Source organism: Nycticebus coucang, chromosome 15 (assembly GCF_027406575.1).
Source record: "Nycticebus coucang isolate mNycCou1 chromosome 15, mNycCou1.pri, whole genome shotgun sequence".
NCBI lineage: Eukaryota > Metazoa > Chordata > Mammalia > Primates > Lorisidae > Nycticebus > Nycticebus coucang.
In genome coordinates, this window is record NC_069794.1 from 51,570,451 (window position 1) to 51,598,431 (window position 27,981).

The window sequence follows — 27,981 nt, forward strand, 5'->3', positions numbered from 1 at the left end:
CAAACAACTATAACCCTAGGATAGGAAACATGGGAAAAGTACAATGGAAGTGGCATCACAGTGTCTTGAATTCAGGAGGGGAGATGAGAGGAGATTTGATGGATCATAGATTATTATAGACAATAATTGGGATTGGGGGCTAGGAGAATAGAGGGGAGTAGTAGTATACAGAGAGTTCACTGCACAGGTACAGCTAAAAAATTTATAAACCATATTTAAGAAATTATACTATTTCCTAAAAAAAGGAGGTAATATTTTTTACATCAATGTATGAAGAATAATAGTCTTTTTAAAGCTTGGGTCATTATTAAGAGAATTATGATAACTACAACTTTTAACATTTAAAACTGAGATTTTTGAAATTAGCTTACTTTTATTGGGAAATAAAGCTAGAAAATAATTTTAACACTCTGGCCCCACCACTTGGTAAAAATTGGATAGCATTTGTTAAAATGTAGGGTTTTTATGTATAATAATGTCAAAATAAGTAACTGTGAATATTTTCTAATATACTGGTGAATCTGGATCATAGATTTTGCTATTTCTATAAGCATATAGCAAGTATAAGCATAGACAGTTCTTCATACCATACAAGCAAAAATCCTGGAAATAAATATTCCTGGTTCTCTTTAACTAGACAACTCAATAGATTTTTAAGATACTTGTCAGAAACAATATCAGTAAAAATGAAGCGTCGCATATTCCCTTTTGGTTCCTTGTGTAATATAGAAATTCAGTCTGCTTCTCTTCAGCATTTACAGTTTAAAATGTTAAATAACAGTGCTACAGTTTGGAGCCAGGAAGTGAACTGGAGCACTTGGGTGTGAATCACAGCTCCACCCTAATTTGCCTCATGACTGGGGCCATTTCTTAATCCCTCAAAGCCTCCTTTCCTCATCGGTGCATTGGAGAGACTAAAAAATCATACTCATTATTTGTATGATAATTCATGTAAAGCCGATTGTACAAACCTAGCATTTAATTAAGTACTTACATTACTGTTATTTTTATTATTAAGTCTTTTATAAAACGTAGCCTGAAATGTGGGGGAGGAAACTTATAAACAATTATCTTATTAATAAAACAGTAGGAAAGTAAATATAATTTTGTTGGAACTAAATCTGAGTTTCTTATTTGTGGATCATGTTATACTTGAAAGTTTTGTTGTTTTTTTTAACCCACCCCCGTATAATTGATTTTTAATAATTCATAATTGAAATAATATGTTTTTATATGTATGTGTGTATGTATGTATGTATATATACAGTAGAACCTCCATAGTTGACCACCCGCTTACATTGACCACCTCTTTAAGTTGACCTAATTTTCATAGACTGGACATGCACCACACGTACATATCAGTACAGTAGGCCTAGCTCCTTACGTTGACCACCTCCCTATGTTGACCAGTTTGTTATAGTCCCTCGGGTAGTTAGCTTACAGAGGTTCTACTGTATATGTACATACCAGGAGAAAATATAGAAGATTAAATTAGGGAAATAAAACGATTCCAATGGGAAGGTTCATGAGGGTATCCAGTAACTAAATGAATTGCAGAACACGTTGCTTCTGTGTCTTACTCTAGAGAGACACCCTTTTCTGTCATGAGATTCCATTAATTGCAACGATTTCTAGATTCTATTAATTGCAATGGATTCTTTCCTCTTCCAAACAAAATGAAAGCCAGCATAGAAAGGTAGTACCATTCCAAAATCTAAAACCTTTAGACATAGCATAACTACTTAGCATAATTAATTATTGTTATGTCACAATAGTTGTAAAAGATGTACTATATGTGTTTTAAGTCACAAAACATTAGTCAAGGTACTATAATGCCCACTAAAATTTAATTATTGGTGACAGTGTAACTGTCTGACCTCTAGTGGTTCTAACTTATAGCTGCATCTCAATTGATTGCATTAAAAAAATTAAAAGACTAAGGAAAAAAATGTCTGATGGTAAAGATAAAGTTATGCGACTGATGAACTTCCCTTAAGTTATTCTAGACCAGTGGTTCTCAACCTTCCTAATGCCGTGACCCTTTAATACAGTTCCTCTTGTTGTGGTGACCCCCCCCAACCATAAAATTATTTTTGTTGCTACTGCATAACTATAATTTTGCTACTGTTATGAATCGTAATGTAAATATATGATATGCAGGATATATTTTCATTGTTACAAAGGTGTCACGACCCATAAGTTGAGAACTGCTGTTCTAGACTAATTGTTGGGGCACTGTCTCAACAAACAGAGTTCAGAACCAACTTTTTTAATCTCTGAGTTCACTTGCTTGGTGTGTGTCCGCAGATTCTGCTGGAAGGCCCAGTAGCCAAGCAATCCCAACAGCACTTTTAGTAGGCATTCCAAAGTTGAGCCCCTAGCATTGATGTTCAGCAACATTTCACAGACTTGCATGAAATATTTTTAAAATAGTGATAGAATGCTGGTAGATAATAATGTATTTGTATTAGATGTCTACACAAATAATGTATCTTTCATGATGTGTAGATATTATGGATTTATTGAACACATTCAGGTACTATCTGTCACATACCCCACCAAGTTTTGGATACAACCCATCAGAATTAAGCTTGTGACCAGCACATTGATTAGAATTAACCAGAAGTTTGGGAGCATAAACTTTCTGATTATTTTGAACCACTGAACTAACTAATAGGTTATATGTTTAATATGATTCCTCAAATTGAAAAAGATTAAGAAAATTCATTTTATCTTAAGGTTGAATAATAAAAAAGAGCATTCTGCTATGCGACAATAAAATTTTTCTTTGTCTTTGATGTACATCACACTAATATTTGATGTGTTTTTAATGCATTGTATCTGAGTTAACTGAAAATGCTTCATCTCAATATTTTAATGAACCACAAATTGCTAAATCTTTTTGGCTAATATGGTCTCCAGTAATTTTTTTTAACATCAAATACCATGTGGATTATAAAGTTCCATATACTTTAAGGCTTCTGTGCTAACACTTGTCCCTTTTAAGAGGATGTGTGAGAAATGGAGCAGTGAACAATCGCATCTTGTCCTCCTTGTCCATTTTCCTGCTGCCAGCACTTTCTTTAGCTTACCAAGAGTACTGCACTCTAATTTCTTTCTTTTCTGCCCTCTGTAATGGTACATTTCTGGTCTTTGTGCTTTGTGTTACCATAGAGACAGGAGATGCTCCAAAGCCCCAAGAAGACTGGTTGGAAGCAGGTCTTTGGGGAAACAGTCCCTGCTGACAAGAGAAGCCCCAGGCAGTAATCTAGAGTGGTAAACAGAAAGAGGGAATTATGTAGGCCAATCAGATTGCTTGTCCACAATCTTAGGAAGTGCAGGCTCTGCCAGTGATGGTGCATTAAAAATGAGTTGTTTGCAGAAACCAATTTTACAGAGATCTCAGTGTGGCCTAGGAGTTTCAATGTTGGTGTTTTATTTAAAAGAAAATACTTGCAGTGATACTGACCTATTCCTTTTACTGTTTTCCTCATTAAAAGGGAGCAGCTTCTAAGAAAGATCCTCTTTGCCTAACGTACTTTGCTGGTCAAAAATCTCAGCTTTAACATAAAGGTCCATATTCTTTGACTCTACCAAAATTTTCAAAAGTCACATTGAAGCTTGAGTGCAGGAAACTCTACAATTAGCACCCAAATCATTAACCCAAATATGCTGGTTATAGAAGTGAATAGTTTATAGTTACCCTCAATTGTTAGGTATTCTATCTACATTTTAGATAACTTAAATGTTTAAACATTTCTCTGGATTTAATGAATTGTTCTATTTCCTACTTTATTATTTTAACTCATTTCATATAAGCTAATATATTTATTTAGGAGAATGCTTTTAAAATATTTGAAAATAATATAGATTTTCTTTTCTCTTGCCTTTTTCTTCGAAATATACAAAAACCCATAGGGAAAGGGTAAGAAGATAAAAATGGAAGATTTAACACAAAGTAATGTGAAATAGAATTTTAAAAGAACAGATGTTTTGTGAATTGCCTTTAAAACCAATCTCTTTTGAGGAATGAAATAAGATCCATGCTTAAAGGATTTGCTGGATTTTTTTCACAAATCTAGCAGTCTAAGCAGGGAACGAATTTGGAGGAATTCAGAAAAATTTAGAAAACATCACCATTTCTTTCTAGGTTAAATGTGCAAAATTCCCTTCCTTCTTTCCTTTGAAGGAAGGAAGCCAGTTACTTGTACGTCTACAAATAGAGTAAGATTGAATGAGGTCTTCTGAGCCACTCACTTTCCCCAAATTGACAGTAGGAGGCAGTAGTGTTCTAGCCTGAGTTATTCTCTTGAAGGTTATGTCCATTACTCACGCCAGATTTCTTTTTTTTCCCAATCATTTTCTAGAAATACGTGAAACCAAAATCTTAGAAGTAGTTTCAGATTTCATAATGAAACTTGCTACCATCAATCCAGCACAAGATAATGCTGCTATGCTATGAATAGAACAATCAAAAAAGGCCAGTCTATCAGCTTCAAACAGTGGCAACTCTGAGCCTCACACCAATATAGGTCCTGATTCAATATGAATAGGAGAATAGCAGGGAATAAAGGCCAATCTCATTTTGGAAGGAAGGAGAGTCACACTTAATAAGTTAGACACTTCTAATTTTTACTGGTTTACTAAAATGTGTACAGAAGTACGAAGTTAAAGTAGAAGAGTCAGTCTCTGAATTAGGTAACCTGTTCTCCCCACGTGTACATGCTAGATAAACACATGCCAGAACACAGACAGTAGAAGCAGTAGGCTTGTCGTTATTAGCATTCAAGTTTCATAAACGTATTTTCGGTTTCTAGACATAGTCTATTTTGCCATTCACAGAAACTATATAAATCCAAATTTCCTGGGAATGTATAACTCTTTGTTCCTCCTCCTTTTTGTAAAATGAAATCATAATGAAATGCTAAATACTAGAACTTTACATTTTTTCACTTGATGTTTTTCCTTCTTTGATAGTTGATTCCATTAATAGGTTCTTTCATTTATTAACCTAATCTCAATAAAAATTTGCCCCCAGTTTTAGGAACATATTTGTATCTGCAGTTTATTTCCCTATGAAGTGAAAATAGCACATACTTATTTGATGACTGACCATGATTAGCCTGTAACCTGTGACTATAGAACAAAGCCAAGTTTTCTAGTCCATACAGGGGTGTGGCTTCTGATCTAGATTTTGCTAACTTTCGCTCTACCCCAAGGAACTATAGTCCTAATATGTAGACTAACAAGTAAATTATAAAAGTATTTTTAGTAAGGAATGGAGAAATGAACAATATTAATTTCTATTAGGATATGGATTATTCTAACTTGAACTTTAATTCTTAACTAAAGTTGCAAAAATGGTTTAATTTTGTCATAATTTCTAAATTTTTTTAATAAAATTCAACTTGAGATAAAGTTACTCATTACAGAAATTTTCAATAATGATATCCAACCCCCAAAAATGTTAACTGTAACAGCCCTGTTGGAAACTCCAGGTTCTAGACTTGAGCCGGGCCTGACTCTTAAACTCTTCAAATATGGCTAGTCTGAATAGAGATGTACTAAAGGTGTAAAATGCACATTTGATTCAAAGACTTAGTACCCAAGTAAAGTTAAAGATTTCATTTACCTATTTTTTTCCTACTTATATGCTGAAATGCTAATACTTGACATTGGGTTAAATAAAATATATTATTAAAATTAATTTCAGGGCAGCGCCTGTGGCTCAAAGGAGTAGGGTGCCGGCCCCATATGCCAGAGGTGTTGGGTTCAAATCCAGCCCTGGACAAAAACTGCAAAAAAAATAATAATAATAATTTCACGTGATTTTTTTCTGTATTGAATGTGGCTTCTAGAAATGTTTACCATGCATATATAGCTGTGTTTGTGACTCATTATATATTTCTACTAGATACGACTGTTCTAGACTCAACAGTGTGTTCTTGAGAGGCTAGGAAGCATAAAAAATATACATTAAACCAAAATGATATTTCCTTAGCTTAATTTTTATCCAGGTAATATTATTCCAAAGTAGATTTGGGGTGATTTTTTTTTTTCCTATTATTGTTGTTTGGTTGGTTAGTTGTTTGGTTTTTTGATTGTTCAAGGGTTTCTTTTAGGTTTGAGGGGGGTTGTTTGTATGTTTGTTTGTTTTAAGGTTAACTCAAAATGTTATTGGCCAGGCCCAGACACACTGCCCGCGCACAGTAAGTAAATCATGTTGACGCAGGTTTTGCAGAAGAGAAAAGATTTATTTCACAAGACTGCTGAGCGAGGAAGCAGGAAAACAGCTCTTAAATCCACCTACCAAAAGATAAGACTTGGGGATGTTTATGGGTGAGGACAGTGGAATGCTCTGAGGCCTAGGGAAAGGTGATTGGCAGTAAGGAAAAATGAAGTTAACAGGTTTGTTCTGCTCAAGTGTCATCAGGGTTCATGGCATTTCATAAGACATATATACAGAATATGGCAATGGCAGCGTGGGGGTGGGATTTGGGGTTCTCCAATGTCAAAAGGCCATCTCTCAGTCACTTGCACAGATCCAGTTGAAAGGTCAGTGGTCTCACCTGTTTTGAATTTGGAAAGGAGCTGGCCCAAGTATCAACTGAAGTGACCATTAATTACCATGGTGACTTATGAATGGTACCTATAAAGCAGTGAAGGTTAAGTTTCAGTGTTCAGCAGGGAGGCCTTCAGCTGCTGTGGCCTTCGGCTTTAGGGAAGAGGAGGGCGGGGAATCAAAAGTAAGCAGGACAAGCAACCTGATTATACCCCCAGAATCAAAAACATTAAGTGAAATTAGGTGACAAAATCATGCCATGCTTAGGCTCAGTCACTCAGGCAATAAAGTATTAAACACATGTTGAGGCAAGCACTGTGCTAGTGCTTAGGGATACACTGGGAAATAAAACAGACAGAGATTCCCCCTTCACAGAGCCTAGGTTTTATCAAGTTAGGGCACATACAGCTGTGATTTACTTTTCTTGCTACTTGAACATATTGCTATGTTTAAATATTGCTAATATAACATATATTTAATGATAGACTAGGGAGAAGTAAAAGAACATTTTATGTATGTAGTCGTACATAAAATTATTTTAATATAAAACAATCCTCAACACAAATGTATCCCAAGACTGAATTCTCTAATGAATAAAAACAGGTTGTTTTAAGCAGATTCTTATTAAGCATATACTGAAAATCAACTTCAAGTATTAAGTATACATGGAAATTTTTTAAAGGTTATAATAAAAAAGAATTCTCTGAACCTATAATTATATTGTTTATAGTACCAGACACCTTCGCTGGCTTGTTTCTTCCCCCAGAATTTTGAACATAATACCAAATGGATATGATTTTGTATGTTTGTAATAGAAATGATGGGATCTTAAATGTTTCAAGGACTTAGCACCTAGCACAATGAGCTGAATACTCATTGAATTAATTAATGAACTGCCTTTGCTATAACTCCAGTTTATGATCTCTGAAGGAACAGTTAAAGAAACCATAGCTATTTGGCTTAGAGAAGATTGGAGCAATATAACATCTGTTTTCAAATAGCCAAAGGGCTCATGGGTAGAGAGGAATTAGACTTAATACAGCCCTATTGGAAAAAATTAGTAGGGCCAGTGACTAAGATTTCAGGGTAACAAACACTAGATAAATAATAGGTAAAACATGTAATTATTAGAGCTGTCCAAAGGGAGAATATATTGCCTTATGAGATTGTGAGGATGTGACTGGAGTCTTCAAACTTAGACTAGACAACCACTTGATAGGATCCTGAATAAATGTAATTCAATCACTGGATAGATGGTTCTACTGAGTGACTCGGGGTCTGTGAATCAAAATGAAACAGAGTAGAAGTAGCATAAGTTATTCAGAAGAAATATCTGTGCATTTGAAATATGTAATAAATATAGCAAAATACTGAAAGCACACTATGCAATACCACTTAGAAATGGCTTCAGAAATAATTTGGATCCTAAAGTATTTATTTAGTCGGTTATTTTCCATTACAACTTCCAAGTCATTTCTACAGGGAATCAGCCTCTCCCCAAACCCTCCATCCTGGTAAAGTGCTCTTTCCATTTCACAATGCGTCTACTTGCCATGACCAAGTCATTATCCCCTGAGCCATGGGGCCCTAAGATTTGGATTGATTTGCCAGAGACCACTAGCAAAGGCTTTGTGGCCTTGGCAGTTCACGAATTCCTCTAAGCCTCAGTTTCAATTTTCCATAAAATGAGGATGCCTATTTTTTAGGGTTGTCGTAAATTTTTTTAAATAGATGTTATTAGAAGGTGTTTAACAACTATACTATCCAGACCATTCCCCTGTATTATTTTTTTCCCCTCTTCCTCATGAACCACCAGATCGACTGGCTAAATCATTTATTACCTGTATCTATTAGCTGACAGGCCACTATATACTTTAGAAATATTTATTTTTTTATTTTTTTGAGACAGAGTCTCGCTCTATTGCCCTAGGTAGAGTGCAGTGGTGTCATTACAGTTCACTGAACCTCAAACTCCTGAGCTCAAGTGATCTTCCTGCCTCAGGCCTTAGAAATATGTACTTAATAGCTGCTAAGCCACATAGTGGTAACCGCAAGCACACAGGAATCTGAAACACCTGTCAGTAATAGATAGCAGGACAGTTACACAGACACTATAGTTGGTTTCAGCATGTTAATATGAAAATGAGGCTGTTTTGGACATGAAAATTTGGTTTGAAAATATGTTATTTACATAAAAATGTTTAGGGAGGCCATGGGAGCACAGTATTGGAGCTCTGTTGTCAGGGCTGGAAATGTAGATTTGGGATTCTTTTCTAAGAGGAAATGGTTGGAGCTGTGAGATCTTGGTGGAGAGAATGTAGAAAGGGCAAAAAAAGTGGTCCAAGGATCTCTGGGAACTCCAAGAATTACAATTATTTGAGAGGGGTTGGAAAGATAGAATAAATTACCAAGGAAGATTAAAAATAAATTATTAGAAGCTAGAAGAGTAAGCATGGTAAACGGCCATAACATGATAGAATGTGTTAACCAGGAATCTCCAGCTCTATCTAAAAGTTTTATCCGCTGCTTCAACTTTGTGTAAAACAAGGTTAATATACCCCTATTGCTTTTTTTTATTTTTACATATACCTGTGTTTATTAGGTTTCCATTTTTTTGCCTTCACAAAATTAAAAAGGCTTAAATTTTAATAACAATAACAATGTTTAAAATAAGGACTAGAAACAAAAACCTCGTAAAGAACGAACAAACATAAATACATTCAGGAAAGGAATCAGACAATTGCTACATTGAAATATTAAGCAACAACAATAATAATAATAATAATAATACAAAGAAAGTAACTTTCACATTGTCAAATAAGAGTTTGTCTATTATAGAATGCTTTGAGTCTGAGGTTACTTTTCTCATAGAGGTATTATAAGAATCAAATGGGCAAAGTATTTGTAAACCATAGAATAGCCATATATGAAGATAATGTGATCATATTGATACTATTAATTACATAAAATAATTTTCAAAGTAATGAACAACATTCTGCAATGGCTTCTGACATCATCTTCTTGGCGTTAAGCCAAATTTCATAGTTCACAGTCCTCTAAAAGATTGCCCTCACTTTAATACCAAATGCAAGTTTGAAGGCCCGTAGGCCACTCTCACTTCTGACCACATGTCCACAAATTTAGTGATTCCTGCTACCACCTCAGTGTCAATAATTTGCTAGAAGGACAGAATTCAAGAAAGCACTATGCTTTTTATTATGGCAAAAGAATGCAAATCAGAACCAGTCAAAGGGAGATATCCACGAAGCTTCTGTTGTCCTCAAGTGACACATCACCCTCCCAGCACATTGCTATGTGCTGATACACAGAGTATTATGAACCAGGAAATCTCACCTAAAGATCAGCATCTTGAGTTTACATTCATGCTTTGTCACTTAGGCATGATTGACTGAATCCTTGGCCACATGATTGAACTCAAACATCAGGCTCAAACCTCCAATCATATGACTGGTTGTTCTGGCTTGGCCAGCCCCTATCCTGAGTCACTTATTACTGTAAACGATCGATATAGGGGCCCACCCTTGAGTCACCTCATTAGCATAAAGTATCAATTCTGGGTTTCAAACTCTAGGTCTAAGGGCCCTGCCATGAATAACAAAATTATAAGTGTCCAGAGTCTACCTCCTAGGAACTGGGACAAAGGCCAGCCAAATTCTGTATTACACACATTCTAAACTGTTGCAAATGTAAGAGAAAATGAGGCATGAGAAAATTCCATCGAGCATAAAAATTTTGATGTTAGTGGTAATCTTGTAGAGAGCAATTTCAACAGAATTATGGATGAAAACCAGATTAGAATTGCTAACAATTGAGCAGAAAGGTGAGAAAAAGGAAAGCAGATATGAGATGGGTATCCAATTCAAGTAACATTGTACAAATCAGAAAGATAAGCAGGTGAAGAGAAGATTGTACATTACCACCCCCTTTAGAGGCTGAACTTATCCTGGAAGTCCTGTGCTCAGGAGCCTGCATCATCTCACACTTCCTTCTAGCCCACACTCAGTTAATGAGAAAGACCCAGCATAGGAAATAGCAAAATGGCAGTACTGCCTTTGAATTTGTATTTGAAAAATAGTGATATGGAACAAAGGAAGTTCTACATTAATTGTCAATTACCTCCCATATTCAGAGATATCTTTTTTTAAGTCATCTTCTCCTTTGCCTACCTATTTTGTTTGGGGGGGAGTAATTGTTTTGTTTTGTTATTTTTGTTTTTATGTAATCAGCTTTAATAAGAGTTTCTGGCACTCCTGAAAGATTTCACCATATACAAAATGACCTTTTGCTCTTTGTATCATTTTTATATATTTTCACTACATAAGATAAAATAAACAGCAAAATGAAGCCAAGGAAAGACAATTATTTATATCCTCAGTAAATCAGCAGTAAGGAAAACCACAGGGATATGGGCTGCTAGTGGCCAGCACTAACTTCCGTTATCACATAGATTAAAAACATATATTTGTCACACACTTTACTATCATGTAGACCCAGTGGTGCTTTAAAAATTATATTTATGGATCATTTTTTTCTCTCACCGAAGTAAAGCCATTGCTGGGGTGAAACAAAACAGCTACTTAGTAGGTCAAAGTAATAGCTAATGTAAGAGCAAAAAGTAAGGAGAGACCAAATTTTTGGAAGACTGAATGGGCACAGTCAATTTAGGACACCAGAGTTCTATATTCTTTCTCCTGTCAAGGCTGCCACGGACTCACCATTGACCACAAAAGGCAGGAGCTCAATTTTCTATTTCATCTGAGAGTTGGCACGTCTGAGAAACCAGTGCCCATTTGAACCACAATGTGATGGGGGATCAATACTGACTTTGAGGAATAATGCCTCTTCTGAGCTATAACTGATATTTCCTGCAGCAGAAAAGCCTTCCCCAAGGGCTGTCAGCCAGGGCCTTAGTAGCCTTGCCTTCTTAGCTTACGAAGCATAACAACTGTTGGCTAAAATACTTCCTTATTTACCAAAAAAATTGCATATATTTACATAAATTTTTTTGTCAGCAACTTTCCTATTTGCCTGAGTCCTGTGTGCTACTCACAAAACAATGGAGATGTTAATGCAAGATGGTGATTTTTGAAGCTTTCTTTTTCTTCCAAATCTATACTTTGTCAAAAGTCTTGTAGGCTCCAACCACTGGGTGTATCAGTATCAGAAGCTACTGAGGTCTAGTAGCTTCTCTATATTTAAGAGCTGTTCACCTTTCCAACACTTTTCTTTCTTTTTTTTTTTTATTATTAAATCATAGCTGTATACGTTAATGCAACCATAGGGCACCATACACTGGTTTTATAGACTGTTTGACACATTTTCATCACACTGGTTAATTCTTGGCATTTTCTTAGTTATTGTGTTAAGACATTTATATTCTACATTTACTAAGTTTCACATGTACCCTTGTAAGATGCACCACAGGTGTAATCCCATCAATCACCCTCCCTCCCCCAACCCCTTTCCCCTTCCTCTCCCCCTTCCCCCTACTCTTAGGTTATAACTGGGTTATAGCTTTCATGTGAAAGACATAAATTAGTTTCATAGTAGGGCTGAGTACATTGGATACTTTTTCTTCCATTCTTGAGATACTTTACTAAGAAGAATATGTTCCAGCTCCATCCATGTAAACATGAAAGAGGTAAAGTCTCCATCTTTCTTTAAGGCTGCATAATATTCCATGGTGTACATATACCACAATTTATTAATCCATTCGTGGATCGATGGGCACTTGGGCTTTTTCCATGACTTAGCAATTATGAATTGGGCTGCAATAAACATTCTGGCTTCGTGGAGCAAGATGGCAGCCAAGTAACAGCTTCCCTGCAACTGGGCATGGTGAGTCTGGGGAGATAAGACTCCAGGCATCTCTGGCTGGTGGGATCTGCCTATAATCATCCCTTTGAGGATACAGGGAGTCAGCAAGGGACTTCTGGACCCCAAGAGGAGGACGAAAACAGTGGAAAACTGGCAAGCGGTTGCCTGTGTTCGATTGACCTATCGCACCGGCAGCCGTAAATACAAGCAGCAGCGAGACTGCAAACTAGAAAGGCTTTACCTGTGAATTGTTTCCGTGTTTTTGGACTCGGCACTCAGTTGAACTGCCTTGGGGAGAGCTTGAGCAGGAGTGAGGAGAACTCTGGGCATTGTCTAGAGCCCCAGACTGAGCCACTGAGCCAGACAGAGCTAATAGTGTTCGGCTGTGGGCCGCAGGGAGCCAATGTGAGAGAGCTACCCCGGCAAGCTCTGCCCTCAGGGTCACAAAGCAGGGATCAGGCGGGAGCTAGTAACCTAGTGACTGAACAGTCTAAAGGCGGGGACTGAGCTGCCTTACGGCCTTAACCCTCAGGGGCAGAGTGAGACCGGTTTTGGCACACTGGAGCTGTTGCACTAGGTAGAATGCCGTGGCATCGCAGCTCATAGCAACCTCAAACTCCTGGGCTTGGCGCTGCCCGGACCTCCATAAGAGCTGTGTTGTGACCCCCGACCCAAACCCATGACCTGCGACCTGTGCCCACCGGGCCTCCGCATGCCCTGACCAGGAACTGCGGGAGCTGCACAATACCACGTCCTCCCTCCTGTACCCTCCCTGCCACCACACTGGCCCGCTCGTTTGGGCATGGTCTCTGGTAGCCATGTGCCCTCTAGAGCCATCCCAGCTTTTGCGTGGAGCCCTTCTGGCCAGAGACTGCTGGAGCCTTGGGCTCTCTGTGCCAAAGTCACTGGGCCCAGGTACTACCAGAACCGTGTGTATCAGCCCCTGCCCTGTTGCTGGATCCGGGTGTGTCACACTCCATAGCTACTTCCACAACCAGAACTCCCTGGCTGGGGCAGCCCCACAGGAACTACACAGGGTCACTCCCTACAAAGATCCAGCAACAATAGAGTGATCCCACTGGGGTCTAATCTTGGAGAGACACCTCCCCAACTCTGAGGACAGACAGGGGCAACGGTGAAAAACAATCATGAGGCGAAATCAATAGAAAAACTCTGGCAATATGGATAATCAGAGTTTATCAACTCCCCCAAGGATCAATGGGGCAGACATAGCACAAGATCCCATGCACAAACAAATAGCTGAGATGTCAGAAATCGAATTCAGAATCTGGATAGCAAATAAGATGGAATCAGAATTCCAAGCAGTAAACCAAAAGATATCTCAAGAATTCAACGAATTCAAAGACCAAATGACGAAAGATTTTGACACATTGAGACAAGAAGTTGCAGCCCTCAAAGATCTGAGAAACACAGTAGAATCCCTCAGTAACAGAACGGAGCAAGCAGAAGAAAGGATTTCTGACATTGAAGACAAAGCTTCCGAACGCTCCCAAACTCTCAAAGAGGAAGAGAAATGGAGGGCAAAAACAGATCACTCTCTCAGAGAACTCTGGGATAATTTGAAGAAAAATAATATCTGTCTTATAGGGATCCTCAGAAGCGATGAAGTGCCTTCACAAGGCACAGACCTCTTCTCCATGAGATTATGAGGAGAATTTTCCAGACAGGACGAGAGATTCTGAAATTCAGATAGCAGACAGTTTCAGAACTCCAGCACGACTCAACCCAAATAAGACATCCCCCAGACACATCATAATCAATTTCACTAAAGTTAATATGAAGGAGAAAATTCTGAAAGCAGCCAGACGAAAGAAAACCATCACCTACAAGGGGAAGAATATTAGAATAACTGCAGATCTCTCTGCAGAAACCTTTCAAGCTAGAAGAGGATGGTCATCAACTTTTAATCTCCTAAAACAAAATAACTTTCAACACAGGATCCTGTACCCAGATAAACTGAGTTTCATTTATGATGGAGAAATTAAATACTTTAATGACATTCACATATTGAAGATTTGCCATAACTACACCAGCTCTCCAGGATATTCTCAGACCTATCCTCCACAAAGACCAGCGTAATCCTCCACTGCAAAAGTAAACCCACCCAGACAATTTTGATCAAATTCCAACTTCCACAGTCGCAAAAGGATTAAAAATGTCCACTGAACTCTCGAAAGGCTTATCAGTATTCTCAATTAATGTGAATGGTTTAAATTGTCCTCTAAAGAGGCACAGGTTGGCTGACTGGATACAAAAACTCAAGCCAGATATCTGCTGCATCCAAGAATCGCATCTTACATTAAAAGACAAATATAGACTCAAGGTGAAGGGGTGGTCATCTATACTCCAGGCAAATGGAAAGCAGAAAAAAGCAAGCATTGCGATCCTATTTGAAGACATTATAGGCTTTAAACCAACCAAAATAAGGAAGGATAAAAATGGACACTTCATATTTGTTAAAGGTAATACTCAATATGACGAGATTTCAGCCCACAGAACATACTCCAAAATCAACCATATCCTCGGCCACAAATCTAACAGAGAAGTAGATGTCCGGAAGAGAATAGAGATTTCAATTATCAATGTTTATGCACCCAACCAGAACGCACCTCAATTTATAAGAGAAACTCTAATAGACATGAACAACTTTATTTGCTCCAGTTCCATAGTAGTTGGAGATTGTAACACTCCTTTAGCAGTGCTGGACAGATCCTCCAAATAGAAGCTAAGCAAAGAAATTTTAGATTTAAACATAACCATTCAACATCTGGACGTAACAGACATCTACAGAACATTTCATCCCAACAAAACTGAATACACATTCTTCTCATCAGCCCACGGAACATACTCCAAAATCGACCACATCCTAGGCCACAAATCTAACCTCAGCAAATTAAAAATAAAATAGAAATTATTCCTTACATTTTCTCAGACCATCATGGAATAAAATTTGAACTCAATAACAACAGGAACCTGCATACCCATACAAAAACATGGAAGTTAAACAACCTTATGCTGAAGGATAGATGGGGTATAGACGAGATTAAGAAGAAAATAACCAAAATTTTGGAACAAAACAACAATCAAGACATGAGTTATCAGAACCTCTGGGATACTGCAAAGGGGCAAATTTATAGCACTGCAAGCCTTCCTGAAGAAAACGGAAAGAGAGGAAGTTAATAACTTAATGGGACATCTCAAGCAACTGGAGAAGGAAGAACACTCCAACCCCAAACCCAGCAGAAGAAAAGAAGTAACCAAAATCAGAGCAGATTTAAATGAAATTGAAATCAAGAGAATTATACAACAGATCAATAAATCCAAAAGTTGATTTTTTGAAAAAATCGATAAAATAGATAAATCTTTGGCCAACCTAACCAGGAAAAAAAGAGTAAAATCTCTAATTTCATCAATCAGAAATGATAACGATGAAATAACAACACGCCCCTCAGAAACTCAAAAAATCCTTAATGAATACTACAAGAAACTCTATTTTCAGAAATTTGAAAATCTGAAAGAAATCGACCAATACCTGGAAGTACACCACCTACCAAGACTTAGCCAGAACGAAGTGGAAATGTTGAACAGGCCTATATCAAGTTCTGAAATAGCATCAACTATACAAAATCTCCCTAAAAAGAAAAGCCCAGGACCAGATGGCTTTACGTCCGAATTCTACCAAACCTTTAAAGAAGAACTAGTACCTATATTACTAAACCTCTTCCAAAATATAGAAAAAGAAGGAATATTACCCAACACATTCTACAAAGCAAACATCACCTTGATCCCCAAAACAGGAAAAGACCCAACAAGAAAAGAAAATTATAGACCAATATCACTAATGAATATTGATGCAAAAATACTCATTAAGATCCTAACTAACAGAATCCAACAACACATCAAAAAAATTATACAACACGACCAAGTGGGATTTATCCCAGGGTCTCAAGGCTGGTTCAATATACGTAAATCTAGAAATGTAATTCAGCACATAAACCAACTAAAAAATAAGGACCATATGATTCTTTCATTTGATGCAGAAAAAGCTTTTGATACTATCCAGCATCCCTTCATGATCAGAACACTTAAGAAAATTAGTATAGAAGGGACATTTCTTAAACTAATAGAGGCCATCTACAGCAAACCCACAGCCAATATCGTATTGAATGAAGTTAAATTGAAATCATTTCCACTTATATCAGGAACCAGGCAAGGTTGCCCATTGTCTCCATTGCTCTTTAACATTGTAATGGAAGTTTTAGACATTGCAATTAGGGAAGAAAAGGCGATCAAGAATATCCACATAGGGTCAGAAGAGATCAAACTTTCACTCTTTGCAGATGATATGATCGTATCTCTGGAAAACACTAGGGATTCTACTACAAGACTTTTGGAAGTGATCAAGGAATACAGCAATGTCTCAGGCTACAAAATCAACACCCATAAATCTGTAGCCTTTATATATACCAACAATAACCAAGCCGGAAAAAACAGTCAAGGACTCTATTCCTTTCACAGTAGTGCCAAAGAAGATGAAATATTTGGGAGTATACCTAACAAAGGAGGTGAAAGATCTCTACAAAGAGAACTATGAAACTTTAAGAAATAGCTGAAGATGTTAACAAATGGAAAAACATACCGTGCTCATGGCTGGGAACAATCAACATTGTTAAAATGTCTATACTACCCAAAGCAATATATAATTTTAATGCAATTCCTATTAAAACTCCATTGTCATATTTTAAAGATCTTGAAAAAATAATACTTCGTTTTATATGGAATCAGAAAAAAACTCAAATAGCCAAAACATTACTCAGCAATAAAAACACAGCAGGAGGCATCACACTACCAGACCTGAGACTGTACTATAAATTGGTAGTGATCAAAACAGCATGGTATTGGCACAAAAACAGAAAAGTAGATGTCTGGAACAGAATAGATAACCAAGAGATGAATCCAGCTACTTACCGTTATTTGATCTTTGACAAGCCAATTAAAAACATTCAGTGGGGAAAAGATTCCCTATTTAACAACTGGTGCTGGGTGAACTGGCTGGCAACCTGTAGAAGATTGAAATTGGACCCCCACCTTTCACGAATGGACTAGCAAATTGTGGTACATGTATACCATGGAGTAATTATGCAGCGTTAAAGATGGAGACTTTACCGCTTTCATGTTTATGTGGATGGAGTTGGAACATATTTTTCTTAGCAAAGTATCTCAGGAATGGAAGAAAAAGAATCCAATGTACTCAGCCCTACTATGAAGCTAAATTGTGGCTTTCACAAGAAGGCTATAGCCCAACTACGGCACAAGACTATGGGGAAGGGTCCAAGTAAGGGGAAGGGAGGGGGGAGGTTGTGGTGGAGGGAGGGTGATGGGTGGGGCCACACCTACGGTGCATCTTGGAATGGGTATAGGCAAAACTTACTAAAGGCAGAATACAAATGTCTACATACAATAACAGAAAATACCATGAAGGCTGTGTTGAACAGTTTGATGGGAATGTTTCAGATTGTATATGAAACCAGCACATTGTACCCCTAGATTGCACTAATGTACACAGCTATCATTTAACAATAAAAAAAGGAAAAAATAAATAAATAATAAACAATAAAATAAATAAATAAACAAATATCTTTGTTATAATGTGATTTTTGGTCTTCTGGGTGTATGCCTAGGAGAGGAATTATAAGATTGAATGGCAGATCTATTTTTAGATCTTTAAGTGTTCTCCAAACATCTTTCCCAAAGGAATGTATTAATTTGCATTCCCACCAGCAGTGTAGAAGTGTTCCCTTTTCTCCACATCCACGCCAACATCTCTGGTCTTGGGATTTTGTGATATGGGCTAATCTTACTGGAGTTAGATGATATCTCAAAGTAGTTTTGATTTGCATTTCTCTGATGACTAAAGATGATGAGCATTTTTTCATATGTCTGAAGGCTGTGCGCCTGTCTTCTTCAGAGAAGTTTCTCTTCAAGTCCCTTGCCCAGCCTGCAATGGGGTCACTTGTTCTTTTCTTGCTTATACGTTTGAGTTCTCTGTGGATTCTGGTTATTAAACCTTTGTCAGAGACATAACCTGCAAATATCTTCTCCCATTCTGAGGGCTGTTTGCTTGCTTTACTTACTGTGTTCTTGGCTGTGCAGAAGCTTTTTAGTTTGATCAGGTCCCAGTAGTGTATTTTTGAAGCTCCTTCAATTGCCCAGGGGGTCCTCCTCATAAAATACTCGCCCAGACTGATTTCTTCAAGGGTTTTCTCTGCACTCTCTTCTAGTATCATTATAGTTTCATGTCTTAAGTTTAAATCTTTAATCCAGTGAGAGTCTTATGTTAGTTAATGGTGAAAGGTGTGGGTCCAGTTTCAGTCTTCTACAGGTTGCTAGCCAGTTCACCCAGCACCATTTGTTAAATAGGAAATCTTTTCCCCACTGAATGTTTTTAATTCGCTTGTCAAAGATCAAATAAGCGTAAGTAGCTGGATTCATGTCTTGGTTCTCTACTCTGTTCCAGACATCTACTTCTCTGTTTTTGTGCCAGTACCATGCTGTTTTGATCAGTATCAATTTATAGTATAGTCTGAGGTCTGGTAGCATGATTCCTCCTGCTTTGTTTTTATTTCTGAGTAATATCTTGGCTATTTGAGTTTTTTTCTGATTCCATATAAAACGAAGTATTTTTTCAAGATCTTTAAAGTATGACAGTGGGGCTTTAATAGGGATTGCATTATCCAACACTTTTCATCTTTTCATCCAATTTCAGAAAAGAAGTTTTGGTGGTGCTTCAGATTCAATTCTTAGAGTAAGAATCCTCTGAGGAATTAAATTGAAATGAGCAAGTCTTCCTATCTTGAAGGAAAATAGGATGTATTCTCATTCTGTTAATTTCCACACAACACAAATACGAGACGTGTGGACTGGATTCCCTTATTGATAGCTGAGATTAGCAGCTGCTGCTTTGCTTTACTTGGACTCCAGTCACCAGTGGCCCTTGATCTTGGCAGTAGTCCTAGATATATCATACATATACATGAGTTCTAATATCTTAAAGGAAAAAAAAAGCCTAGGATTTGATTCATAAAATAATAGCATAAACTTCATCTCTTTGGAGAAGTAAACAACCATTCCACTTTGCCTTAATATTTTTTTGTTTCCGTATAAAAGTGTGTTGATAAAAATGTGAGTTTAACAGTAACACAGATACTTCCTTTTTTATTGTTAGCTTTACGGTTCATGTGTCCCAGCATGTCATATTGTGTGGTAGCTGCCTATTTTCATGTAAAACAGATGAGCTCACCTGCCTCCAATTACTAGTACTACTACTTCTGAGCACCTATGTAGAGTTCTATCCGTCTTATAGGGAGTGACATCCCCCTATTGTTTGAAAGTCCATCATTTAGAAACTAAGTGCAAGATCTTGCATGGAATTTAGGTCTCCCACTCAGCCCACCAATAACAAAGTCTCAAAATAAGAGTAGTGACAGAGTATACTTGGCCTCAAACCAACATTTTAATAAGATTTCTGTAAAAATAAACTTCCAACTTGGGAGCTTCCTCTACCTGTAATCTTTTTCTCTAGTTGCAGTGGGATAGGCACTTCCTCCAATCTAATTTCAGTCTTCTGCTTTGCCATTTAAAAAGTGATTCCCGGCGGTACCTGTGGCTCAAAGGAGTAGGGCGCCAGCCTCATATACCGCAGGTGGTGGGTTCAAACCCAGACCCGGCCAAAAACTGCAATAAAGTAAAGTAAAATAAAATATTCCCTCATTCCCACAGTTCTGGTCTCCCCTGGCTGGTGACCAAGCAAAAAAGAAGCGGAGGTCCAGGATGGTGGCTAGTGGGGCTTTGAGAGATAAATGTGAGAACTGGGAGTGAAGAGTTGTTATCCAGGAATTTCTAACAGCTATAAACATCCCTTAAAAAGCCTTTGTGCACTTTCCTTTTTATTTCTTCAGTAGTCTCAGGAATGGCCTCTTTCCTTTTTATACTGTCCTGTCTGTTTCTCGTGAAAGACTCTTCACCTGAAGTCACAGAGGAGATAAATACCATCTTAGTTTTTCTCTCATGTGTCCAGAAAGCAAGCCCACAGCTATTTTCGGTTTTCTCAGAAGGGTAGAAATGCTTTTGCTTGGATTAGTCCATCCATTGTTATTTACCTAAGCCTCCAAAGAAGTTCTAAAACCAAACACTAAAAAAAAAACCCCAGGCTATGCTTAGCATTTCATTCTTGGATTTAATATAGATCAAGTAAAGGAGAACTAAGACGTTCAAATAGATACGCAATCCGTGTTTTTGGCAACGTGCAACTCATTAGTGACCTTGAAAACAACAGTTTCAGTAGAGTCAGGGGTCAAAAGCATGATTGGAGTGGGTTCAAGAGGAAAATGGGGAAAGAGGAATTGAGACAGTGCGTATGGGAAATTCTTTCAAGATGTTTTGGTATAAAGGGAGCCAAGAAGTAGCTGGAGCAGATATTTTTTCTCTAAAGATTAGATTTATTACAACATGCTTGTAAGCTGAGGAGAGTGGTCACATGGAGACAACAGGGTGGTGTCTGGTGTGTGGTGTTCACCTTCAGGGTTTGTCCTCCGAGAGGAGCACCAAAGGTTGACTGATGCTACTGGGAGGGGTATGTGTGTGCAGTAGGTGGATAATAGATGTTGGGGAGGGTGAGGTGCTTGTGGGAGTTCGCTTCTGATTGCTTCTATGAATGAGTTACATGAGAGAGGACATGTAGAAGTTTGAAAAGAGAGGAGGGAGAGGTCTGACATAGTTGTCTATAGGAGAATGGACCAGGGGACTGCAGTGGTATTAAGGTTGCACCTGTGAAGTTCATAGTCATGAATTTAAGTGAGACAAGGAAAGAAAAAGAGGATATGTGTAATGCTGGACATACTGTAGTCAGGTAGTTTACGCAGATATATATATCTGCTTTAAAAAGTTGTTGCAAGAATTCAGTGTGTCAGAAAGCATTTTAAAACATCAGTAAAGGACACCATTATTATGAAACTTAGCATTGAATTACTTAGCACATTTCTTTAGCAAAAAGCTTTTCAAATTTCTTTAAGATGGCCTAGAGAAAGCATTTGGCTTCTGCCATTGATTTACTCAGTAACTAAGTCTAAGCAAATGACTTAACCTCCTTTTCCTTTTACCCCTCAATCTATAAGCTGAGGGTGGTAATGTTTAAAGTGCAGCAAATGCTTTATAAACAAAGGTGCTAGATAGATAATACAAGCTATTCATAAGATGGTATTTCAGCTCTCACTGGTGCCGTCACCAGAAAGTCAGAGAGGTCAGGAGGTCAGAGCCTCTGAATCAGCCTTAAGCCTTCAGAGGGGGATGCCTCCCTTTGAAAGCTTCGAAAGAGGAAGGAAAAGAAAGTCTTTCTAAGTACATATCACCCAGGTTTTTTCCTTTAATCCTCACAGCTACTCTTTGAGGTTGATTATTAGAACCTGAGACTCAAAGAGGTTAAGTCACCTATTAAAGGCAAGTGTTGGACCTTGGATTTCAACCCAGGTTGACCTTAAAACCTCATTTGTTTTCACTTGGCCACATATGGAATTGGGCTTGATGTAGTATAGTTGTAGAAGCTATAGGATTATATATATTCGTATTTAAGACCCAAGTTTTGGCCAGTTTTACCTCTTATCTGCTATCAAACATTTAACTAGAGTTGTCCAGTAGCAGAATAAACTGGGAGTTTTGGCGATAACCATTGTGATGGAGTAATTTATAAGAAATCAAATGATGAAAACAGAAAGATTTGAGGGAAGAAGCAGTCATCTGGCCAAAAATCTGTATTTAGCAACAAATGCAGTTTTCAAGTACCCTTTGAGAGAGGAGGGTGGGTGGTGCTAGAAAAAAAAATAAATTTACGTGGTCATGGGAACTACAGGAATACCACATCCACCTGGCTCTTTCTCGCAAACACAATATGTACATTATACACCACAGAGTATAAACGCCTTTAAGAGAAATCTCTGGTCTATTAGATTTTGATTTTTGAGTAACAATTGCCCACATGACAGAGAAAGTGATAGGAAAAGTATATTTATTTTCTTCCAACAGCTAAAAGGTGATCATACTTCTAAAATTTGTTGAGATTGTCCAAGAAAGTGTGTAAAATCCTCATCCATCACTGGAAGCCCCTGGTCAGGAAATGACAGTGCAGTAAATATCTTCAGCAGCCACCTTTTAATGTACAAGCTGTTTTCAGTGGGGATTTTCAGCACTCACATAAAACACAATGTCATGAGTGACTGCTTGTGCTCCAAAGTCATTACTATTGGGATAATGGAACATCTCTCAGCGAATAACCAAAAAACTTTAAATGTCATGTCAAGTTTGTGAAGCCATTTCCAAGCCCTCTTCAAGGTTACATGAATATTGAGGGTGTCTGTTTTATAGAAGTTTGAGATCTGTGAGAAAGAGCACTCTTAAGGCTGTGCAATATGAGAGTCAATTAATTAAAAGAAAATCTAGGTCTCTTTGGGAAAGTCAATCAGCCAGCGCCATGTAATCATTAGCTATACAACTCTCTCCTTTTAGCCTTGATGAGTCAGGCTTGCCCTCACTTACCAACAGATGAATATACATATGTGTGTAAGTGTATGGGTGCATGTCTGTATGTATAGATGTGTATATACTTGACAATTACATTATGACATAATTCTGGTTTTCTGGGAAATTTTAATGATTTCCCCACTGAATTCCTTATTTTTTTTTATATTTTTATTTATTTTTATTAAACCATAGCTGTGTACACTAGTATGATCGTGGGGCACCATACACTTTGTTCATAGATCGTTTGACACATTTTCATCACATTAGTTAATATAGCTTTTGTAGCATTTTCTTAGTTATTTTGCTAAGACCTTTACATTCCACATTTACTAAGATTCACATATACCCTTGTAAGATGCACCGCAGGTGTAATCCCATTAATCCCCCTCCTTCCCCTTCCCTCCCCCCTCCCTCCCCTCCCTTTCCCCTTTCTCCCTATTCTTAGGTTATAACTGGGTTATAGCTTTCATGTGAAGGTCCTACATTAGTTTCATAATAAGGGTGAGTACATTGGGTACTTTTTCTTCCATTCTTGAGACACTTTACTAAGAAGAATATGTTCCAGCTCCATCCATGTAAACATGAAAGAGGTAAAGTCTCCATCTTTCTTTAAGGCTGCATAATATTCCATGGTGTACATATACCACAATTTATTGATCCATTCGTGGATCGATGGGCACTTGGGCTTTTTCCATGACTTAGCAATTATGAATAGGGCTGCAATAAATATTCTGATACAAATATCTTTGTTATGGTGTGATTTTTAGTGACATCTGTCTCAAATAAATAAATAAGTAAATAAATGAAAATAAAAAACTTAAAAGTCAATGATTTCCCTTAAAAGAAGTAAGGATTTTTGGTCTTCTGGGTATATGCCCAGTAGGGCCAAAAATCCTTATTTCTTTTAAGGGAAATCATTGACTTTTAAGTTTTTTATTTTCATTTATTTACTATTTATTTATTTGAGACACATGTCACTATGTCTCCCTGGGTAGAGTGTCATGGTGTCACAACTCACAGCAACCTCAAAGTCTTGGGCTAAAGTGATTCTCTCTGGCCTCAGCCTCCCAAGCAGCTGTGACTACAGGCACCCACCATGATGCCCAGCTATTTTTTGTTGTTGTTGTAGTTGTCGTTGTTTGGCAGACTTGGGCCAGGTTTGAACCGTCATTCCCGGTATATCTGGCCACCGCCCTAACCGCTGAGCTACAAGCGTTGAGCCAGACTTTAAAGATTTTTATTAGAAACTTTCCTCTACAGTTTTGTTAAAGGAAATTAATCTCATTATTATTCAAACTAATGCTTCTCTTGGGTCATAGATTATGGAAATGATTGCTTTACCCAACACTTATTTATTGAGCACCTACTTTGCACCAGGGCCACCCGAGGCACTGAAGCTACAGTAGTATTTAAAATAATGCCCCTTACACAGTAAATTAATAGACATTAGAAACTCGGAAGGGTGAGGGGGGATGAGTAATGAAAAATTACTTGGTGGATGCAATGAACATTATTCACATGATAATTACACTAAAAGCCAAGACTTCACATGCACTATATCCATATAACAAACTATATTTGTGTTCCCTAAATCTATACAAATTAAAAATTATTAAAATAAAATGGAACTATCCCGGATGTCTTAAGTATGCATTCTAGTAAAAGACCAACAGTGGATGCATAAAAAAATATATGATGAGTTAAGCCATCATGAGTCTTGTGAAGGAAAACAGGATAAAACAATGAACAGGGTGAAAGCTATTTTAGGTGAATAGGCCATTAGGAAAGGCCAATTAAGTGTTATTTGAGCAAAGACCCGAATGAATATGGAGCCAAGCCATGACAATAATCAGTGACAGGCATTTCAGGCATCAAGGAAAAAGACTGGGCATTAGTGCTAATGAAATGATTGTCTACTATATTTTAGTTTATTTTTGACCTCTGTGTATTTATTTTAAATGTTCTCTGCTCAATGTTTCCTTGACTGGTCTATCAAAGAGAATTTTTTCACTGAGAATAATTATTTTAAATTTATGTTTCATAATGTGCATAGTCCTTGGTTATCACAGTGATAAGTTTTATGTTTCTTTCTTCCTCACTGTAGAAAATCAGAAAGTGCAGTTGACAGAAGGGTCACGTTCATGCTACAACATCAATTGCAATTCAACAAGGACTCCAGTCGCTGAGGAGCTTAATTATAATCTAGACACTCATACATCTACAGGGAGGATCAAGGCAGTTGAGAAGAAGGAAGCCTGTAACGTAGAAAGCAACAGAAAAAAGGAAATGGAACTTCTTGGCTCTGTTTCTAAAAATGAATCCATTCCTGAAGTTGAAGCCCTGCTGGCAAGATTACGAGCTTTATAAGTTAAACTGGTAAAAAATGATTAAGCCAAATATAAAGGCACGCTCTAAGCTATAACACTTGAAAAAAATGCTTTTATATAAGTAACTTTATATGGTCTTAAATTATGATATATATTAGAAAAATAAAGCTAAATACATGATTGCAGTGCTTTTCCTATGTACTTGAGGGTTTGGTTTATTCAAGATTGTAATGGGCTTTAATGCTTTTTTTGTCTCCTGGTATTCATCTGTTCTATATTTGGTGGTTAAATTATACTTATTGCTTCAGAGAGCAGGTAGGTGGCCATGTGTTCAGCAATGTGTCCTGAAGAAAATATCATCTTTCTAAGCCACTAGAATTTTTACTATTTTTAACATTAATGAATGTCAAGCTATCAACCTCAAATCTTGCTACGTATCTACGTATATTTCAAGTATATTGTTTATAAGGCCCAAGGTGAAACCAGGGATTTATATGCTACCGGCATAACATCAGAAACATATGAGTGAGTATGTTAGAGCTAGCTCTAAGGAACTAACTGGTAACCCCATTATCGTCACTGCTGACTTCTTGTTAAGTAGACCCTCTAGGGGACTATAAGGCATTAGAGCACTTTTTTTTTTCCAAAAATGATGCAATAAGAATATGTGTACTCTTTGCAAAATGCACACGCTTTTGTGTAAAGTAGATATATACAGTTAATGTAAAGCTACAAAATCTCTCGGTCTTAGCCAAGAGAGTATTTTTCCCATGATAATTATGACTCTGGGATAAATTGACAGGTAATAAAATTTTTAATTTCCATGAGCAAACCGGGAATCACAATTTCTCTGATCTGACAATCAATATCTTTAACGAAGATCTAAGTAAGTGTTTCAAGGAAAGTTTTCATATGCAAATGTAATTTTACCTCATTTGGATATCATTGCTGTTAATTCCATATCAAAGGAAATAAATTTGCACTTGTACTAAATGAAGTAAAATTTGCTTTCTTTTCTCACACTCCTCTTTCCCCTGTTTCTCTCTTTGCTTGACGTATTCTATGGATAAGCTGGAGAAAGACTGCAGTACAGTCTAAGTGACTACTTGGCTTTATTATGTGTAATAAGTGACTGTTCTTTTACCTTACATTAAAAAGCAGTTATATGTAACTAGTCTGGCAAGGTCCACGGCTTTTTATTTCCTCCAATTGCCACCTCTTTTCAACTCCAAGTTAATAAAGTTAATTAATTAGAACTACCATCCAGGCCCTGTTTATAGACATTGGGGCACAGAATGTTATCCATAGCCAATGCAGGAATAAATTAGTTCCCATATGTATTGCTGAAATGTGCATTTTTTGCCCTCCACTTGCAATTTCTACTTTCCTAGAAAAAAAAAAAAAAATCAAGAAAGGTGAAGGACATTTACACATTTTAGCAGACAGCAGCCCTAACAAGAAGATGGGATTGTTTTGTTTAGGAAAGATGTTAAATGAAAGAATTCTCACTTTCAGTTCTTAATATGATTTTGCAGATTGGACTTCTCAAAAACAAAACTTAAATCTAACTAGATACTTTGGACACTCCAGGCAGCCAGTAAAACACTCTGGAAACTTGGGACCAGGTGGTAGCCACAGGGGAGAAAATGCCTGGCAAATAAAGGGAAGTAAAGATGACATAGACTCCCAGGGGCCAAGGAAGGCAGAGAAGTCTAGAAACAAAGCAGGCAGGCCCCAGAGCATCTGTCTGCAGGAGCTGTAGGACACCTTTCAAGCCAGAGGACCAGGGTCCAAGGCTAGCAGAGCTGCAGCAGCAGCTGTCCTCCCTCAGGTCAGCAGCCAGCACTCCCTCTCAGTGACAGGAGCTGGTTCTGAGACAGGCCACAGCTGTACAGAAGAAAACACACAACAGCTGACAGAGTTTAAGTGCCAACTCAAGGAACAGTAGTTCATTTTTTGTTAGAGATATTTCCTTCGTAAATGCCTCTTAGAGAATGGGCAAGGGTTATAATTAAGGTTTTTAAACTCATAATACTCCTTTAGCAAACCATAGATGAAAACCATAGCAATGACCTTTAATTTGAGGGCAGACATTGAGGTACAAGTGTGTGTATCTGAGCAAAGTTTGTTTAGCAAGTATGATGGTTAATTTTATGTGTCAACTTGACTGGACTAAAGGATGCCCCAGGCAGCTGGCAAAAAAATCACCCCTGGGTGCATCTCTGAGGGTGCTTCCAGAAGAGATTAAAATTTGAACCAATAGACTAAGTAAAGAAGAGTGCCCTCACCACTGCAGGTGGGCATCATTCAATCTGTTGATGGCCAGAAGAGAATAAAAAGGCTGAGGAAAAACAAATTTGCTCGCTTTCCTTGAGTTTGGACATCAGCCCTCTTGGTTCTCAGGCCTTTGAATTCCATCTGGGAGTTAGGCAATTACCCCTTGATGTCAGCCCTTTGGGTTTGGACTGGAATTACATGTAGTACGGCCAGCTTTCCCAGCCCCCAGCCTTGACTTCTCAGCTTCTACAGTCACCTGATCCAATCCTTCATAAACTCTCTCTCTCTCTTTCCCCCTCCCTCCTCTCTCTGTGTACACTTGGTCCACCCTTGAAAGCAATTTTGGAACTCTTTCTGGGATGACCAAAAGTAGTGCTATTGTCA

At 37.6% G+C, this 27,981-nt stretch overlaps 1 protein-coding gene across 1 annotated transcript in view; it reads left to right on the forward strand.

Annotated features, from left to right (window-relative positions):
• The window catches only part of DIAPH3 (diaphanous related formin 3), a 578,378-nt gene extending 552,060 nt beyond the window's left edge, over nt 1–26,318 (forward strand). Inside the window, exon 28 of the mRNA XM_053563890.1 lies at nt 25,098–26,318. Within this exon, the coding sequence (XP_053419865.1) occupies nt 25,098–25,360 (263 nt within the window). The 3' untranslated portion in view covers nt 25,361–26,318. The remainder of the gene's footprint in view (nt 1–25,097) is intronic.
• The last annotated feature ends 1,663 nt before the right edge of the window (nt 26,319–27,981 follow it).